At 46.3% G+C, this 20,291-nt stretch overlaps 1 protein-coding gene across 2 annotated transcripts; it reads left to right on the plus strand.

The window, feature by feature from the left end:
* The first annotated feature begins 3,348 nt into the window (after positions 1–3,348).
* Positions 3,349–20,079, plus strand: LOC123355561 (tRNA selenocysteine 1 associated protein 1). 2 transcript variants are annotated; one of them, XM_044998172.1, is made up of 9 exons: positions 3,349–3,504; positions 5,485–5,582; positions 6,688–6,787; positions 7,944–7,999; positions 9,610–9,741; positions 11,831–11,950; positions 13,986–14,148; positions 14,718–14,751; positions 19,209–20,079. In XM_044998172.1, exons 1-9 carry the CDS (start codon positions 3,478–3,480, stop codon positions 19,343–19,345), a joined length of 867 nt encoding a protein of 288 aa, XP_044854107.1. In that variant the 5' UTR covers positions 3,349–3,477; the 3' UTR covers positions 19,346–20,079. The 2 variants fall into 2 exon arrangements, with proteins under 2 accessions (XP_044854107.1, XP_044854108.1); XM_044998173.1 differs by having other exon boundaries at positions 7,947–7,999; positions 19,209–20,008.
* The last annotated feature ends 212 nt before the right edge of the window (positions 20,080–20,291 follow it).

Consider the following 20,291-nt stretch of genomic DNA (forward strand, 5'->3'; position numbering starts at 1 on the left):
GACGAACTGAGGGTCTTGGCGACTGAATTGCTTCGGCAGCCACAGAACACATACAGCACAGGCAGCAGAAACTGGAGTGCACACACACACATAATCCCACCAATGTGCCTCATCTTTGACTTAGTAGGACCCACCCCTAGAGAATTCAGCCTCTGTTGCCCATTCAACCTTTGACCTTTCTGCTGGGCATACCAACAAGGGGTGGGTTAATTTGTGCCTAGCATGACGGTGATTTTGTAAAGCAGATGCTGGCCCCAGTAGGAACTGGTCTGAGACCCAGAAACTCACTCCAAACAAACAGCTAAATTCCCTCTAAGCTGTGCAGCCGTGTCACCAGGGAGAGGTACCTCTCCCCCGGCCCCAGGCTGCTGCAGCGAGAGAGGGCTGGGGGGAGTCCTTTCTCCCCGCCACAGTCCCGGGGCAGCCTGCACCGCAAAATCCTCATCCCTGGCCTCACCCCAGAGCCCTCACCCCCCCTCCCGCACCCCAAACCCCCGATCTCTGGCCCCACTCCAGAGCCCTCACCCCCTGCACCTCAACTCTCTGCCCCAGCTCTGAGCCCCCTCCCACACTCCAAACCCCTCGGCCCGACTCCGCCACACATCACTTCCATATTGGTGCACATAACAACATTCATTCCACACATGGATGTAAAAAATTAGAGGGAACATTGCCAAACAGGCCTCTCAAAAGCCTTCAAACTTGGCCAATTTCAGTAACTCCCACTGTCCTGGAGTATTGCCAGCTTTTGCAAGAAAAGCTTGTAAATGTGAGCCGGGCAAAGTCTAAAGGCTCAAAAAAAAGAAGGAAAAAAAATCACCTGTGAAAGTATCATTAGCTTGCAAGCCCTTTGGGGTGTGCACTGTCTTTGTTATGTTTACGCCACACCTAGCATTGTGAATATTGGTCCGTGACAGAGGCTCCTATGCATTACCCCAAGAGAAATAAATAAATAAATAAAACAATTCATTGTTTTATATCTCATTATTTTGGAGGGCCTGTCCCATGAGTGTTGAATGCTTGAAAGCGTTCAAAATTCATGAGAATTTTTAAAAAATATTAAATACATTCATTTTATTTGCCTTCTGGTTTCGGAGCCTTTAGGCTGCACTTGGTCATGTCTTGTTCAAGCTTTTCTGCACAATCTTCATGAGGGCTAGAAACTTTTTCTTTTTTAAATGAAAGTGGAGATTCGCAGTAACCTTGTGAATCCAGGAGCTGGGGCTTTAAGAAAAACACCAGATACAGTGAGAGGAGTTGGCAACAATGTGAATATCACTCTGGTCTGGATTCAAAGTAGTGCCTAGAAGCCACAGGTTGCATATTCCTTTCCCAGGCCAGGCAGGCCGCCTGCCAGCTTATTATTTAATTAACTTTAAAAAATAAACCTCAACCCCTCCTGTCACACTCCCTGCTATTCCCCCCCGCTCCCTATTCTCTCTGCCTCAGCTAGTTCTGCTCCTTCCCCAGCGAAGTCCTAGTGCCTCTGCTCACTCTGCCCTCATTTTTACTCTCGCTCTTGACATCCTCTCACCTCTCTGCTCTATCTGCCCCATGCTCCTGGCTGGCCTAGCCTGATTTCTAGTGTTAATCCCTGCCACACAGCCACTGCTCCCCTGGCCCCACTATCCCACACTCTGCCCCGGGGCCCCCCCGTCCCACCCCATCTACTCTCCCAGCCCCTCCTACCCCCACATCCTATCCCAGCTCCTCCTGTCCCCGTCCCACCCTCTGCCCCATCCCCCAAGCTTCCCCTACCCCAGCTCCTTCTGGCTCCACCCCATCCTACCTCCTGCACCTGCCCGTCTTATCCCAGCTCCTACACCCCATCCTAGTCCCACCACTAGCGCCTCCCCCAACTCCTCCTGTCCCTGCCCCTGCCCCACCCTACCCACACTGCCAGCTCCCCCTGCCCCACCCTACCCCAGCTCCTCCTGTCCCTTCCCCCGCCCCACCCTACTCACACTGGCAGCTCCCCCTGCCCCACCCTACCCACACCGCCAGCTCCTCCTGCCTCATCCTACCCCAGCTCCTCCTGTCCCTACCCCCGCCCCACCCTACCCACACCGCCAGCTCCCCCTGCCCCACCCTACCCCAGCTCCTCCTGTCCCTGCCCCCACCCCACCCCACCCACACTGCCAGCTCCCCCTGCCCCACCCTACCCCAGCTCCTCCTGCCCCTACCCACACCGCCAGCTCCCCCCACCCCATCCCACCCCACCCCACCCACACCGCCAGCTCCTCCTGCCCCATCCCCCAAGCTACCCCAGCTCCTCCTGTCCCTGCCCCCGCCCCATCCTACCCACACCGCCAGCTCCTCCTGCCCCATCCCCCAAGCTACCCCAGCTCCCCCTGCCCCCGCCCCACCCTACCCACACCGCCAGCTCCCCCCTACCCCAACTCCTCCTGTCCCTGCCCCTGCCCCACCCTACCCACACTGCCAGCTCCCCCTGCCCCACCCTACCCCAGCTCCTCCTGTCCCTACCCCCACCCCATCCTACCCACACTGCCAGCTCCTCCTTCACCACCCTACCCCAGCTCCTCCTGTCCCTGCCCCCGCCCCACCCTACCAGCTCCTCCTGCCCCACCCTACCCACACCGCCAGCTCCTCCTGCCTCATCCTACCCCAGCTCCTCCGGTCCCTACCCTCGCCCCACCCTACCCACACCGCCTGCTCCGCCCTACCCCAACTCCTCCTGTCCCTGCCCCTGCCCCTGCCCCACCCTACCCACACCGCCAGCTCCCCCCTACCCCAACTCCTCCTGTCCCTGCCCCCGCCCCACCCTACCCACACCGCCAGCTCCCCCTGCCCCACCCTACCCCAGCTCCTCCTGCCCCTACCCCCGCCCCATCCCACCCACACCGCCAGCTCCCCCCGCCCCACCCTACCCCAACTCCTCCTGTCCCTACCCACACCGCCAGCTCCTCCTGCCCCACCCTACCCCAACTCCTCCTGTCCCTGTCCCCGCCCCACCCTACTCACACTGCCAGCTCCCCCTGCCCCACCCTACCCACACCGCCAGCTCCTCCTGCCTCATCCTACCCCAGCTCCTCCTGTCCCTACCCCGCCCCACCCTACCCACACCGCCAGCTCCCCCCTACCCCAACTCCTCCTGTCCCTGCCCCGGCCCCACCCTACCCACACCGCCAGCTCCCCCCGCCCCACCCTACCCCAGCTCCTCCTGTCCCTGCCCCCCGCGCCAGCTCCCCCAAGCTCCCCCCGCACCTGCCCCGGCCCCCCCGCGCTGCCGTTGCTCCTCCCGCCGGCAGGGCCCGCTGTGGGCGGCTCGGGGCCCTGCCCGCCGGCGGCTCCGCTCTCTGCCCGGCCGGGCCCCGCAGGAGGAGGCGGCGGGGAAGCGCGGCGGCCGGAGCGGGCTCCGGAGACACCGTGAGGCGGCGCCGGCGGAAGCGGCGGCGGGGCCGAGCGGGCAGCCGGAGCCGCGGCCCGCCGAGCCCGCCCGGGGCCTGCGGGAGCAGCATGGCCGCCAGCCTGTGGATGGGGGACGTGAGTGCGGGGCGGCCGGGCTGCGGCGCGGGGCCGCCGGGGGCGGGGCTCGGGTGGGGCCGGGGGTGGGACCGGGAGGGGGTTCGGGCCCCACGCGCGGGCCGCGCCACGGCCACTCGCGCCGTGTCCATCACCCCGCGCGCTGCCCTGCCAGCCCCGGGTCCCCGCGCGCCGTGCCACCCCCACCCTGCGAGCTCCCCTCCCCTCCCCTGCGTGCGGACCCTGCCCACCCCCACCTCTGTGTGCCCCACAGACACGGGTCCAGCCCTGCCCCATTGCCCCACAGACACGAGTCCAGCCTTGCCCCATTGCCGCAGCGCCACCCCCACCTCTGTGTCCCCCACAGACACGGGTCCAGCCCTGCCCCATTGCCGCAGCGCCACCCCCGACCTCTGTGTGCCCCACAGACATGGGTCCAGCCCTGCCCCATTGCCCAGTGCCACCCCCACCTCTGTGTCCCCCACAGACACGGGTCCAGCCCTGCCCCATTGCCGCAGCGCCACCCCCGACCTCTGTGTGCCCCACAGACACGGGTCCAGTCCTGCCCCATTGCCGCAGCGCCAACCCCCACCTCTGTGTCCCCCACAGACACGGGTCCAGTCCTGCCCCATTGCCGCAGCGCCAACCCCCACCTCTGTGTCCCCCACAGACACGGGTCCGGCCCTGTCCCATTGCCCCACGGACACAGCACCAGCCCTGTCCCATTGCCCCACAGACACAGTGCCAGCCCTTAAACCCCCCACACCTGCAGTGCCACCCCCTATCTCTATATCCCCCACATGTGCCATGCCATCCCTACCCTGCTAGCTCACAGACAGTGCCAGCCTCCCCTCCCCTACGAGCGGCATCCTGCCCCATTGCTGCCACAGACCCAGTGACAGTCCTGCCTGTTACACCCTCATGCTGCCACCCAAGTAGCCCCCACAGATACAGCGCCAGCCCTGCTCCATTGCGCCAGACACAGGGCCACCCCCACCTCTATATTTAATTACAGACACAGCGTCAGCCCTGCCCCATTGCTGACACAGCGCCAGCTCCTACCTCTATATCCCCTACAGACACAGCTCCAGCCCTGCCCATTACATCCTCATGCTGTCGCCCATGTAGCCCCCCACAGACACGGTGCCAGCCCTGCCCCATTGCCCCACAGACACGGTGCCAGCCCTGCCCCATTGCCCCCACAGACACGGTGCCAGCCCTGCCCCATTGCCCCCACAGACACAGTGCCAGCCCTGCTTGTTACACCCTCATGCTGCTACCATGTATCACCCCACACCTGCAGTGCCACCCCTACCTCTATATCCCCACCCCAGACAGAATGCCAGCCCTGCCCAGTACACCCCTATGCTGCCACCCCTGTAGCCGCCACAGGCTCAGTGCCACCCCAACCTCATCCTGCAGCCTATACATCCCCCACATACAGTACAACCTCTACATCTCCGACCCCGACAGATACAGTGCCACCCATGGTCTCCCCAATATGTGCCCCTTAACGCTACAGATAGTCTCACCCCTACCTTCCACACAAATACAGTGCCACCCCCACAGATAGTGCTACTCTCTACCCCATTACATCTACAGATAGTGTCACTTCTTACCCTCCTTGAATATGCTGTCATCCCTCTAACCCCCCCATTCAGCGCTTCATCCTGTGCAAGGTTTATGCCTAAATACCTCTTCCCCGTGGTTGTTCCTTCTCTGAAAGGCCTCTGTGTCCCTAAATCCTTCATCCCTCAGTTCCCCAATGGTTCCGTTTTGCAGACCAGCTTGTTGAGACTGGCTCTGTGCACACTTGCTGGTTTATGGGTGTGGGGTTTTGGCCCATGCTGTCGGTGATGCTGACCCTTCTAAACAGGTCTTACTGCCTTTTTTAAGTGTATAGGGAAAGTGCTTCTCCAGGAGGTTTAACTGGTACGGGTGACGCTGATGTGTGTGTAATCCCCCCAACTCCCCAAACTAACTTCAACCTTCTCTTTATAGCTGGAGCCATACATGGATGAGAACTTCGTTTCAAGAGCCTTTGCCACCATGGGAGAACTTGTTCTGAGTGTAAAAATCATCCGAAATAGATTGACAGGGTAATCATTTATGTTTACTATCAGTTCATTTTAATAATATATTCTTGCATTGAGATTATCCCTTTACAAACCACAGGCCTCATCGTGGCCTTGTTTATGCTAGCATTGTTCTCCTTTACATTTCCCACCATTGCTACCAACAATGCAGCTACGCTGGTGAGAACCGTGGAAGAGGCTGGTATTTGAATAGGGTTAGGCACCAGTCCTGTATTGCATTTGCCCTATCTGTGCCCAAATAGAGCACCGCCGAAGATAGTGGGTGCCAGGCAGGCACCGCAATCCAGCCCACCGGCATACTACACAGTAAAGGATGAAGGCCTAATGGGATAGGGTGGTTAAAATGCTAGTGATCAGCTGTGCCAGTGTTAGCAAAGGTGGGAAATATAAAGAAAATACTTATAGTTTAGCCACAGTCTTGCTTGGCTCTTTTGATCTCCCTTATAAAGATTAGAATGAGACTAGTGGATGCAGATTAAAATAAAGTCTCGGTCTTACATAGCTTTGCTTGCAAGTAATTTAAATCCAACATTTAAAACTGTTAGACTCTAGTAGGGAAGTTTGTATTTGTTTTTTTTTCTGTTTGTTTAGGAAGTTTTAACAAGTTCACAAATCCTTGCCATGTCTCTTTCAGAAACAAAACAGTCATTGGCTTTTGTTTAAAGAGACAGGAATATAGTCTCAGATCTTTCTGTTTAACAGGGTGTTAGCATATTACAAAGTGAGCATCAGGAAATTGGTGTTTTATTAAATGAATAAGTACAAACATGGGGAGAAAAATAATTATGATTGATTTTTGTGGGGTTTGTACTAAATTTATTATTTCTCCCTTCCCCCTCCACCTTGCTGGCTCTGTAACTGGAGTATACAGCTGACATGGCCTTCTGGGCTGTCACTTCATTGGAGATCATTTGCTGCTTAGTCGCTCCTCTATGCAAGCTGAAGTTGACATTTTGAAAATGTTCTCATTTTAAAATGGTGATTATAGGAAATTCCTCACCCTCTCTGCATCCTTCAGAGAATCATAAGTATTGCACTTTTGCCCAGATGAATTCTAAATTTTGTAATCTTAAAACTAACTCTCTCTCTCCCTTCCCCCTGTATTCAGAATTCCAGCAGGCTACTGCTTTGTAGAATTTGCAGATCTGGCTACTGCAGAGAAGTGTTTACACAAAATCAATGGAAAACCACTTCCTGGTGCCACACCAGTAAGTAAACCAAATTAATTAGTAGAGGAGCGGGAATGGGAGGGATGGAGAAAAAGGATCCCACAATAATTAGGAATTGAGATAAGCAGAATAAACAGCAAATTGTGAGTTCTTGTTTTCTTTAGAATCTTATCAGTATGAAATTACTAACATTCTTTATAGCAAAGTCTCTGGAAGGGTTTCATTAATTTTTAAGACATATACCTTTTTCAGGGTGAATGGATGGATAAAACTTGGGTAGCAGCAGATATTTGCATTTGTGAATTTCTGATCCTTTGCAATGTTGTCAAGGCTGACAGATGAAAAACCAGGCAACAGGAAAGAAAAAGCAGGCTACATATTCCTACCCGCCATGCTACCCTATGTAACCTGTTACCAGCTAAATACTAGCTGATTACTTTGCACAGATTATATCTATGTGGGTTGAAATGGAGCTGAGATTTCACTGAGTTTTGAGTAACTTTGGTTTGCCAAGAGAAGCATGAAGTTCAAGCCTCACATCATTCTTGATCTTTAGCAACAAAAGTTACTCAAGTCCAGCTACACAGGAAATGCACATCAAAACTACACAAGCAATCTAAAATACAGAGTAAAGTATCAGTAATGTAAAGTATCTAGAAATGTTGTTATGATTGAGGATTTGGTTTCCAGAGTGTCAGATTCTACTTGGTTAGCATTCCTGTAAGTTACAATTCTCTAAATTTGTATTCTGTGTTTTATTTGAAAACACCAAAACGTGGAAGGTCTCATTCAATGGTGATTGTTGGTACTTTTGTTTTCTCTTCTCTCTGGAGATGTGAAAATGGAAGACCCTGGTGTGTCTCCCAGTCTTCTGCTAGCCTTTTAGAATACTTTTGTAGTAAAGGCAGCCAGAATCTCGTGAGGTGGGCAGGCAAGACCTGGGGGTAGATCCTCAGCTGGTGTAAATTGTCACAGCTCCATTGAAGTCAGTTTACACTGTCTAAGGACTTGCCCTCTAATGCGTTAGCCTGCAGACCTGCCAGTGTTAAGCATTTAACACTTGCCATTATTAAGAAAATGGTTTAAAATTAGCCTATTATAACTCACTTTTATTTTTTCTAATTATGATTATAAAAATGTTCTAAAGTGAACCCACATGGTTTTACATATTGTCAGTTTCTGTTTATCCTTGTTGCAGTCAAAGCGATTTAAACTGAACTACGCAACGTATGGAAAACAGCCTGATAACAGGTGAGTGTTTAGTATTCAAACGTTGTCCTTGTTTGTTTGTGAGCTCCCTTGCAAAAGAGTATTCAGAGAGTGCGATCCATACATTCAATATTGCTGGACCGGATCAGCTCCTAGCAATATAAAGTAGGGGAATTTTAACTAGAAGCATACAATTTAAATCTTAATTGCCATTTGGGGTGGACAATGCCAGGCAACAAGCCAATAACTAATAAACTAGACTGCTTTAAAGTGTAATTAAATACAGTGCATTGCCTTAGAAACGTCCATGCATCTCAAGGTGCTTCACATAATAAAAATATGTATGTATTGTTTATATAATGTCATAAATGTGCCTGGCACTTTGTAAAATAAAGACAGAATGCCTGCCCAGAAGAGTTCACACAACTGAAGTTGAGAACAGCACAGGGAGGGTTTGAGGTACATATGTACAAGGTTGACAACAATATGGTTGCTTAGGTGAGTGATATTTGTATCTTAGGGGTTACATTTTTATTTTTAGACTGATTCATAAGCCTCTTTGAAGAAGTACATTTTGAGGAGGGACTCAGAGGTGAGGGTCAAAGCTGGCAGATGGGGTCAGAGTGGAGGTTCCAGCCATATAACAACAATTGTGTGATTAATTCTTGCAGTTGCCCCCATGTGTTAGGTATTAGCCTTATGTTACAGATGGGTAGCCTGAATTACAAAGAGATTAAGTGACTTGCCCAAGGACATGCAATAAGTCTGTGGCAGTCGGAAGAACTTGCTCTCTTCACTCTGTCCTATGCTTTAAGCACTTGTAAGCTTTCTAACTTGTAAAGAATTTTTAAATTGTACTTTTTCCAAACCGTACATCCATCCATGTGGAAGGATGGGAGGGAAAGAAAAGGTGTCTTTTATCTCCAGGAATTTATGTTGTGCCATATTGTTTAAGAATTCCAAGAGTCAAAACATGGCCCCCGTCCTCCAAGCACGGATATATGTACTTAACTTTAAACACAAGTAGTCTTACTGACTTCAGTTGCACTACACGTGTGCTTAAACGTTTGCAGCATCAGCGCCTATAATTGATAGATTACAATTAAAGGTCAGTACATTGGAAACTAGCAAATCTACAAATGAGCTATTACCCAAAAGTGGGTAATGGTGGTTTGAAAATCTAAAGCAATACATGTGCCAAATGTTATTTTGAAGGAATTAAACCACAAATCTGTTTTCAAAAAATGGTTTTATAATACCGAATATGAAGAGAAATTAAACCTATATTCACTGAATTTTCTTTTTATTTCTTTGAGGGTATAAATGGTCTCTTGCAGTGTTGGAAACACAAAGACACTGCCATGAACTAGGGTATGCGGAAAAAGTGAAATGGAGGAGCCATTTGGTTTTGCTGCTTCAACTGAGAAGGAAAATACAAGCAGCATAAGCAGTGGAAATTTGTTTTAATGTTTATTATGTAAATTACCAGTAACATAGATAAAGGCTTTTAAAAATAATATTGGTATCTCCATAGTACCTTTAACTCATGCCACTTAACAATCAGATGTGTTGGATAGCTTTCTGTTCTTGTTCATATCACACTATTTGTTTTATCGCTATTCATAAAATGTACTCTTTATTGACTCCTTTAGTCCAGAATACTCACTCTTTGTGGGAGATCTGACCCCCGATGTGGATGATGGCATGTTATATGAGTTTTTTGTTAAAGTTTATCCGTCATGTAGAGGTGGCAAAGTTGTTTTGGACCAGACTGGAGTTTCCAAGTAAGTTTTCCTTATACCTGTCTCTCTTGCTTCATATGTTGTGAGATCTTTTGGAGAAAATAGGCCATCTGTAACCTCGTAGACTTTGCCTCTTTCCAAAGGCAGTGAGGGAAAAGGAGTAGTTGTATTAGTTTTGCTTAGGACTTAACAAACCAGATCACAAGACTGAATTGTCTATATTTTATTAAACATTCAGTATGTCTGTTTTCTGCTATTCACAATACCATACTTTTGCTACTCTGTATTAGATCTCTGTGTATTTTTATTAAAAATGTTTTATTGCCTGTTAGGAGATTTTCAAAAGCACTAAGTGATATATGAACACCAGTCCCCTTTGACTTTCGGTGTGAATTGGGCTCCTAAATTCTGTAGATACTTTTGAAAATCTGCCCTGATTCTGATGGTTTTGGATGTTTTAGATGCTATAGAAGCCAGATACCAAACAAAACTGTGATTCACAGTTTAAATATGCTGTAGCTTAACCCTCATTTTCGGATTCTGGAAATGACCCAATCAAAACTAGAAATCTGAAGTCTGCCCTCTTGATATGATTAAATAGGCATCCTAAATGCACCATTTTCCTTTCTGTTGTATCTTCTCAATAAAAGGGCTCTTTGCTCAGCAGTCAAATTTAAAAACAGAACATGTCATTGGGGCAAGGTGAGTGTCCTGTTTTTATGTCTGGGGAAGAGTGCTCTGGTCAGATTCTTTTAAGCTGTAAGCCCCCTCCCCGTCCTTCTCCAAGAAGGCCTGAACAACACCCAGAATTGCAGTGGTTTTATATTAAAGATGTGATTTTTTTTTTTAACTGATTTAGTTGATCAGTGCAGCTTTTTGTGCGTACACTTACATCAATTTTAAACGTGACTTACATTGGTTTAGTTTGCCCCTGTACCATTGCGGGAGCAAACTAAACTGATACCTGTTGAAAACGGGTTATAACTGTGTCTGCAGAGGTGTTTGCTCTGGCTTAATTAACTAGCCCAGGCTTTCTTTCCCTTCCAACATCCTCTCTCCGCCTGGATAGACTCTCTTTTCCTCTCACTCCTAAGGCCTTGATCTTTCTGCCATGTCCAGAGAGGCAGCGCAGCCCACCCCTGCAAGCTGGTACTACTCAGTCGTGTGCTGCTGAATTACCTCTTACTCACGACAGCCTCTAGATCCCACTCAAAAGCCTTTTCTATGCTAGGAAAATGTTCTAAACGTTTTCTGCTGTTGCCAATTCTGGTTCAGCTTTACTGGTGTTAGTGACATTGGAAGGCCTTGTGTTGAAGGACAGCTGGCTGCATGCCATTGTTGTTCAAGTGAAGCTGCCCAGAGCACATATAATTAATATGTCCAGTGCGGCTAATGCTGGCAGAGCAGCGCAGGTGTTAGCAACAACAAGAAACTTCGTAGAAATGTTCCTGAGTGTAGATGAGCTTTGACTGCGAAGTCTGTCTTAATCCACCCTGTAGACAAGCAAACTCTTTGCATCACACTGGGGCCAGCTTTAGACACAAGTGATGCCTCTGGCTGCTTATTAGCTCTGCACTGACTGAAAAGCTGTACAGCCTGGCTTTGATTCCCCCTTTCCTGTACTGCTGCCAGATGGGGAAGAAACTTCTGGTCTGATTCTTTCTTCTCCCTCTTCCCTTCATCTCCATAGCTTGAGGTCACACAAATCAAAAGCCTGGTTCTTCTTCCAGTGTCTATACAGGTGCCTAAGAACTTTGAGTGGTGCCTACCTTTCATCTTCTCACTTGCACCACACCCCATCCACGCTTTTAGCTCCAACACATCTCATGCCAGTTGCACAAAGGTCCCCAAAAATTCACTGGTACAAGATGTATATTATTGTTCTGATGCCTTTGAAAACACTGCAAATAATAGAAAGTCACTGGAATAGGGAATCATTTAATCCCTACTAAAAAAAACCATGGAAAGGCTTTCACTTTTGTGTTGACATTTCACTAGCAAAGTATTCTCCCAAGTCCATGTTTTATTAGTTCTACAGTATTCCTAAACCCATGTCGGTTTGTCTTAAACATCTGAAAATGGAAAGTCTTTTGCTTTAGTGTGATACTAACCATTCCATGTCTTTCTGCAGAGGTTATGGGTTTGTGAAATTCACGGACGAGCTGGAACAGAAAAGAGCCCTGACAGAGTGCCAAGGGGCTGTGGGATTGGGCTCTAAACCTGTACGCTTGAGTGTGGCCATACCAAAAGCGTAAGTATGGGAGCAGATGAGTGTTTTGTAATAATTATCTTTCCTGTTCACAGTTCATATTCATATTTAGCAGCTGATAACAGAGCAAAATCTCTGTAGTTTAAATTGCATAAGACTTTCTGATTTTGTAAATAATTTTCAAAATCTGTTTTTAAAATCAAATGTAAAGATCAATTTCAGTTAAAATGAATTATGTGAATGTTGAACCTGGAGTTACTGTATTGAAGTTCATTAAACATTGATTTGGACTGTTTGACTTTTTTATTGCTATGTCTTATAGTGGTGAAAATCGTATACAATAAAGAGAACTGAGCTTTTCATACCTGTTTGATTTTTGCTGCATATCTACACATAGGAGGACACTGTCAGGAAGTTTAGGCGTAAAATGTATAGTCTGCATTTCAGAAGAATATGTCTTAAACTTAATATGAATAGGGAGATCTAGTATTTTTACTCTTTGAAAAGTTTGTGGTTTGGATTTAAACATTCCCCTACAGATCTACCAAGCCAAAATTTATTATTTTCTATTTAGGCACCCATCCAGTGCTTTCAGTGCCTATCCCACACCATAAAATCACAAAACAAACAAGGGAATGCCCATAATTGTCTCAGATAGCCACATTATACTAGCATATGGACTCCCCCGCCCCAAAAATGACATTCACCAGAAACATTGGAAATAAAGATTAATCTGATCAAAAAATGACCAGCCTCATTTCTTTGTCCAGCCTGGAGTGAAGTGCAAAAATTAAACCAAGACTAAACGTTACATTTTCAAAACTCTGTTTTAATCATGTACTTCAGTAAGAAATTCAGGTTTCTTTCTTTTTTAAATACATTCTTTTGACCTGGCAATGTCTCTTTACATTAAAATAGGACATGGTCTAACCTTGCTCATTTGACTTGTAGGTAACCAAAGTGTGGTCTCTTTGGTAATCCCATAGCAATGTTCAATAGATATTAAACTCTTTGGGGTAGGGACAATCTTTGTACAGCACTTAGCACAATGGAATCCTGGTCCATGATTAAGGCTCCTTGGCATTATTGTAAAACAAATAATAAATAATTGCTCCCCAGTCAATTTTTCAATGTCCCCAAAACTCTTGAGTGGGAACAGGGTTGTCCTGTAATGTTAAGATTTTGTTTGCTCTTTATTCTAGCACTCTTTAATTTCTTAATTAAGGATATTTTCATATGTGAAATAATGTTTTCATTTTTAAGGGATATTTGTCCTCTCTCCTTTCTACCCCCCTTGTTTATTTCAAACCATATTAATCAGGAACCTGTACCCTGAAAGCATTGCCATTGTATGGAAAGCAAAGAGAATTTGGCATATTCACAGACCATTTGAAAACTAAAATTTTTCATTTCTATGGCCCTTCTCAACCCAAAGTACTTCATAAACAGTATGCATATCACAGCACAGAACTGCACCCACCTCTGAGAGGAACGGGGCAACCATCACACAGCCTGCTGCATATTAGTAGTGAGGGGAAGTTTTGTCACAGACCAGGGTATGCTACTATTCTTTTGCAAAACTCTTAGGGGTCTTCAGCACCCACATACAGAAAAAGGAGCCCCTGTTTTTAAAACCCAGAACCACCCCCTAAACCCTTCCGTACGCTACACAGTACTCAGTGTATCTCTACTTCATCAGCTGGATGAAGGGATGAATCCTCCCTGTGGGGATTTGAATCCTGGGTTCCAGTGACTAGGTATTCCAGACCTGATGCTCACAATCCTCAGCTATTCCCTCTCCTACTCTCTAAAATTGTGCTACATGAATCCAGTAGTAAGAAAGCAAAGTGTTCTAATAATTAAAATAATAGTGGGGGCAGGAGTGGGGATGGAAAGCCAACCAGTCCCTCCTACAAATGTCTGAGGATGGAAAAACAAACAAACAAAACATCACCAACAAAAGGTGCACCTGTGGTCCACAGTATTGGAAGATGTTGTAGATCAAATTATGTCACTCGTCTGTTTTTTTCCTTAAATCTTCATTGTTCGTAATGTCTTTCTTTTTATTTTTTTAAAGTAACCGTGTGAAGACGGTGGAGTACAATCAGATGTACAACTATAATTATAACCAGTATTACCAACAATATCAGAACTACTATGCCCAGTGGGGATATGACCAGAACACAGGGAGTTATAGCTACAGCTATCCCCAGTATGGATACACACAGAGCACCATGCAGGTAGGGCCGTGGCACTAATTTTTTATATTTCAATAATCTCTCATCACAAAAGATCCCAAAGCATTTTACAAACAGGAGAGGGACACCTGTTTTCCTGGGTCCTTGATCTTCTTGCCACATAAGGAAGCAAAGCCACCTAGCAAACAGCTGACTGGTATTGTGGTCTGCTGCTTTACCTTTACACTGGGTAAAGGAGTCAGAGCTGTATAAAGGGACACTTGAAGCCCCAGTTGTGGCTGGGGGAAGGATACCTCTGGTATAGGCATTGTGGATGACAGCCATAAAGCTGCCTTTCAAGGATCCCACCACAAGCCCTGGTGTATGGTGTGTGCCAGGAGCAAGGCCTCTGTGTGCAGGACTGCAGGGATTCCAGGAAGGGCTGCATCTTTTAGACCTACACAGAATCTCCGAGCCTGCTAGGGTTGGACCCCAGGGCTTGGGTACTAAGGATTCTGCTTTAATCAGCCCCTGTGTGAACGTCCTAGTGGTGGCAGCAGTAATAAGCAGGTGATGTTTTCAGACGCAGTTATATATTTGTTCCCCTGAAGCTATTTTTGTTGCCCTTGCAGACATATGAAGAAGTTGGTGAGGATGCATTGGAAGGTACGTGTCTTTATTTTAAATCTGCGTTGCAACTGGCTGTTTTCATTATATTGATACAGAGTTTTCATGGATTGGCATTTCACATCTGTATTTTTGAATGAATTTGGGGTTCATGAAAGTTTCAGATTGGTAGTGTGGACAGGTACTGTGCAGACTTCCCTAAGAAGTCCCTTTCTCTGCACCCTTATTCCAAACTTACTGTTCCAGTCTTGAGCCTCGCCAGGGCACAGACTAATTGTCTTCGCTAGCACTGAGAGGATTGTATGGAATAGTGCTTATACTCTTCCACCCTTGAAAATATGAACTTAAATCATGTGCAGATCAAAAGATGTTGTCCTTCCTTTAATAAATCTTCTCTGTTATAAAACCATCACAGTTGTGTATTCTGTTTGTTCAGGGTATCACTGTTCTTTTATATTTAATCAGGAAGCAGCAACAATTTTTGTGTGTTGTTCACTCTAATAGTCATGAGCTGAGTATGCAACTTATAGGATGTCTCACTCTTTTAAATGTATACATTAAAAAAAAAAAAAGTCAAGCAGCCAGATCCTTTACAAGGGTCTATATGAGTATGACATCACTTAACTGGAAAGCCCTCTTTGTTTCTAAAAATATTTCATAATATCAGATAATTCCTCTCCTCTGATATTGATACAGCAAAGCACCAATTAGAGTACCTCTGTTGAGGGTTTTTTTCTTGCTGACTAAACTTGCCCTGTATTTAGATGTTGAATTTTATACAAAACCCAAAAATATATTATCTAATAATAATTTTAAATATTCCTCACATGATCTATTCATGTCTGATCTGATTAAAATGCAGCATTATTACAATCGAATTTTTACACTTCTATGGTCTGTTTTTTTTCTTCTTTTCCATTTCAATGGACCAGTCAATTTCACTTCATACTCTGACTCATGCACTTTGCTGGTGCTTGTGCTAACCTGATAATGTAATCTTTGGGTTGCATATGTGACAGGGGAATATTAAATCCAGTTGGTTGGGTTTTTTAGAGTGGAAATATTTCTGGGATTTTTTAATTTGTTTTTTGCCAGTCCAAGTACACGGCTAACTCAGCCTCACAGGTCTCTTCAAAGTTTACATTTTTTGTAGTAATAGAATGTCAGCACATCACGCTTTGCTGTTCAGTTTCAAAGTGCTTTACAAACATTTTCTCCAAATGTAAAATAGGGATCCTGTTCAGACCTACCTCACAGGGGCATTGTGCCACTTGCTCGGTTCACGATGAATTTAATGAAATAAATACTACTGGGAATTGTGTGATTTTTAGGAGACTTTAATTTCCCAGCTATAAATTGGAGGACAAGTACTACTAATAATCACAGGGCCCAGATATTCCTGGATGTGATAACTGACAGATTTCTTTACTAAATAGTCACAAACCAACAAGAAGTGATGCCATTTTAGCTTTAGTTTTGGTAAGCAGTGAGGCCCTCATAGAAGAACAGGTTGTAGACGACAACATTAGTTTGAGTGATCATGAACAGGGTTCCGTGTTTGTCACGGAGGTGGCAGAAGTCACAGATTCCATGACTTCCTGAGACCTCTCTGACTTCTACAGTGGCCAGTGTGGCTGACCCCAGAGCCGCTGAGCAGCTGGCCCTGGGGACAGCCACACCAACCACTGCTGGAACGGTTCTGCAGCCAGCCGTACCAGTCACTGCTGGAGCAGCCCTGGCCCCAGGGCCAGCCACACCTGCCGCTGCTCTGGCAGCACTAGGCAGCTGGCCCTGGGGACCGCCTGAGCAGCGGCCGAGGCAGCTGGTCCCAAGGGCCGCCTGAGCAGCAGTCCCAGGGGCAGCGGAAGCCCAGGACACACACACTCTTTCCGGGCCCCCGGCTGCTGGTGCCACAGGCTCCCCTCCTCCTGCAATGTCCCTCCCCTCCCCCCCAAGATTCAATCAGGAGAATGTATGGTATAAATCATGGACAGGTCACGGGCTGTGGTTTTTTGTTTCTTTCCCGTGACTTGGCCATGACTTTTACTAAAAATACCCATGATTAAATCGGAGCCTTTATCATGAAACAATTCAGTTTAATCTAAATGGAAGGATAAACAAAAATAAGTCTGCAACTAGGGTTCTTGATTTCAAAAGGACAAACTTAAAGGAATGAATTAGGGAAGTGAACTGGACTGAAGAACTCCAAGAATCTCAATGTGGAAGAGGCTTGGAATTACTTTGTCAAAGTTGCAGAAACTATCTAGAGCCTGCATCCCAAGCAAGGGGAAAAATTTGTAGGGAGGGGTTGCTGACTAAACTGACTGAACAAGCATCTCAAGCAGGTTATTAAGAGAAAGCAGAAAGCCTACAAGGAATGGAAGAAGGGGATGGATCAGCAAGGAACGCTACCTCTTGGAGGTCAGACAGTGTAGTGGAAAAAGTGAGAACTGCCAAAAGCCAGTCGGAGCTGGACCTTGCAAAGGAAATTAAAACCAATAGTAAAAGGTCCGTTAGTCATATAAATAAAAAAGAAAACAAGGAGAGAAGTGGGAACACTGCAGCTGGGGGAGAGGTTAAAGATAATCTAGGTCTGGCCCAACACCTAAATGAATACTTTGGCTCAGTTTTTAATAAGATTAATGAGGAGCTTGGGAACAGTGGCAGGGTGACTAATGGGAATGAGGATATGGAAGTAGAAATCTGAGGTGGAAGCTAAATTCAAACAGCTTAATGGGACCAAACTGGGGGACCTGGATAATCTCCATCCAATAATCATAAAAGGAACTGGCACATTAAATTGCAGGCCCAATAGCAAGGATTTTTAATGACTCTAAACTTGGGTGTCATGCCCTGTGACTGGAGAGTTGCAAATATGGTATCTATATTTAAGAAAGGGGGTGGGGGGAAGTGATCCAGAAACTACAGGCCCATTAGTTTGACTGCAGTTTTATGCAAGGTCTTAGAACAAATTTAGCAAGAGAGAGTAGTTGAGGACATAGAGGTATGTGGTAAATGGAAAAAATACCACATGGTTTAACAAAAGGTAGATTGTGCCAGACCAGCCAGATCTCTTTCTTTGAGAGGATAACTGGTTTTCTAGACAAAGGAAATGCAATAGATCTATTCTATCTGGATTTCAGTAAAGAATTTGATACAATTCCACATGGTAAATTATTAGTTAAATTGGAGAAGATGGGGATTAATCCAAGAATCAAAAGGTGATGAGTAAGGAACTGGTTAAAGGGGAGACTACAATGCGTCATGCTGAAAGGTGAACTTTCAGACTGCAGGGAGGTTACTAGTGGAGTTCCTCAGAGAAAGACTTAGGTGTATTAGCTGATCACAGGGTGACTATGAGCCACCAATGTGATGCAGCCATGAAAAAAGGCTACTGCAATCCTAGGATGCATCAGGTGAGGTATTTCCAGTAGAGACAGGGAAGTGTTATTACCATTATACAAGGCCCCTGTGAGACCTCTTCTGGAATGCTGTGTGCAATTCTGGTGTCTCATGAATTCATACTGGAACATGTGCAGAGAAGGGCTACTTGGCTGGTCAGAGGAATGGATAAACCTACCTTACAAGAGGAGATTTGAGGATTTGGCTTGTTCAGCCTAACAAAGCAAAGGCTGAGGGGAGATATGGTTGTTCTCTCTAAATACATGAGCGAGATAAACAGCAGGGAGGGAGACAGGTTATTCAAGTTTAGGGTCAGTGTTGGCACAAGAACAAATGGATATAAACTGGCCATCAGCAAGTGTAGGCTTGAAAGTAGACTAACGCTTCTAACCATCAGAAGAGTGAAGTTCTGGAACAGCCTTCAAAGGAAAGTAGTGGGGGACAAAAAACTGACTTGTTTCAAGACCTGTTTATGGAGGGGATGGTATAATGAGGTTACCTGCAATGGAATATGGTCCATCCACAACAGCTATTAGCAAATACCTCCAGTGGCCAGAGATGGGACACTAGATGGGAGGGTTCAGAGAATTCTTTTGCAGGTTTCTGGCTGGTGGGTCTCACCCACATGCTCAGGGTCTAACTGATCATCATATTTTGGGTCAGGAAGGAATTTTCCCGTGGTCAGATTGACAGAGACCCTAGGGGTTTTTTTGCCTTCAGCAGCAGCATGGGGCATGGGTCACTTTCTGGTTTGCAGTAGAGTAAATGGTGGATTCTCTGTAATTTTATCTTTAAATCAAGATTTGAGGACTTCAGTAACTCAGCCAGAAGTTACGGGTCTATTACAGGAGTGGGTGGGTGAGGTTCTGTGGTCTGTGATGTGCAGGAGGTCAGAATAAATGATCATGATGGTTCCTTCTGTCATTAAAGTCTATGACTGTGAAACATTTTCAGATGCTCAGGTTGAAAGTTCTCTTGCAAGTGCCAGGAATGTATAGTGAACCTCTGCATTTGTTTCAATACAATTCATGTTAGTTATTTGTAAGCACAATTTGTATGTGACCTATTGATGCCTTGTTTCTTTCCTCTTTTAGATCCAATGCCTCAGATGGACGTGACAGAAGCAAACAAACAGTTTATGGAACAGAGTGAAGAACTCTATGATGCCTTGATGGACTCTCACTGGCAGCCTTTGGACACTGTCTCTTCAGAGATTCCAGCCATGTTATAGCCTCATTGCAGAGGCATTGTCTCTACACGACAAGCCAGCGGGCACCAGACTCCTACGCTGCACCTGGAACCTACAGTAGTGAAGGGATGGCCCCTCTTCCACCCAGGTCTCTGACTCAAAGTACAGGGGGACTGTGGCATTTCCTGTACACAATGAGTATTGGAGGAGCATCGTGGTAGCTTTTATTCATGGTGAAAATTAGAACTGCAACAGTTTTATTCCTTTGGTCTCGAAATGAACTCTTAATACTTCTTGGAGAATTGTAATTTATAAACTTTAAACAAGATGGCACAGGGGAAAGACTCTTCTCCAATGTACAATAAAAAAAAAATTGGTCTTTTAAGTAAAATTATCCTTTGCATTTTGGTTCCTGCTCTTCTCTCTGTTTTGCTACTCATTTAACTGTCTTAAACTCACACGAAACTACTTTCAGTAAATATGTTCTTTAAAAAATCACCGTCAATCACCACTCAAACATCTCAACGCCTCAACATGGAATGGGTAAGGTGGCTGTAGATCACAGGGAAAAACATGGCGACAGAGTCTTTTGCTATGCGTTTTCTATACACCAATGTAGCGCTACCAGGCTTCTGGCACGGTGACCTTGAGCACTCTGGACAGGGAGGGTTTTTTGGGAGGTGGAGAGGATGAGTAGTAGTATGAAACTATCGTAGGCTCATGCTCTCTACCTAGCCATTAGCACAGTTTTGCTTGCCTAGGTCTTGATGTATGTATGAGGAATTTCTCCCCCCGTGGTCAGAGGAACAATTTATAATGTTGCTAACAGCAATCCCATTTAAACGTGGTTCTATCTACAAGTCCATTGATGTGGACAGGCCTTGACGGACCATTAAGATTCTAGACTTTACTTTTCCTGTCCTGTCTGGGTGAATGTTTTAAAAGTAAAATTTAAAATAATGAATGAGAAACGGGTCAGAGCAATGTA

Source organism: Mauremys mutica, chromosome 23, assembly GCF_020497125.1.
Source record: "Mauremys mutica isolate MM-2020 ecotype Southern chromosome 23, ASM2049712v1, whole genome shotgun sequence".
In the NCBI taxonomy this organism is placed as follows: Eukaryota; Metazoa; Chordata; order Testudines; family Geoemydidae; genus Mauremys; species Mauremys mutica.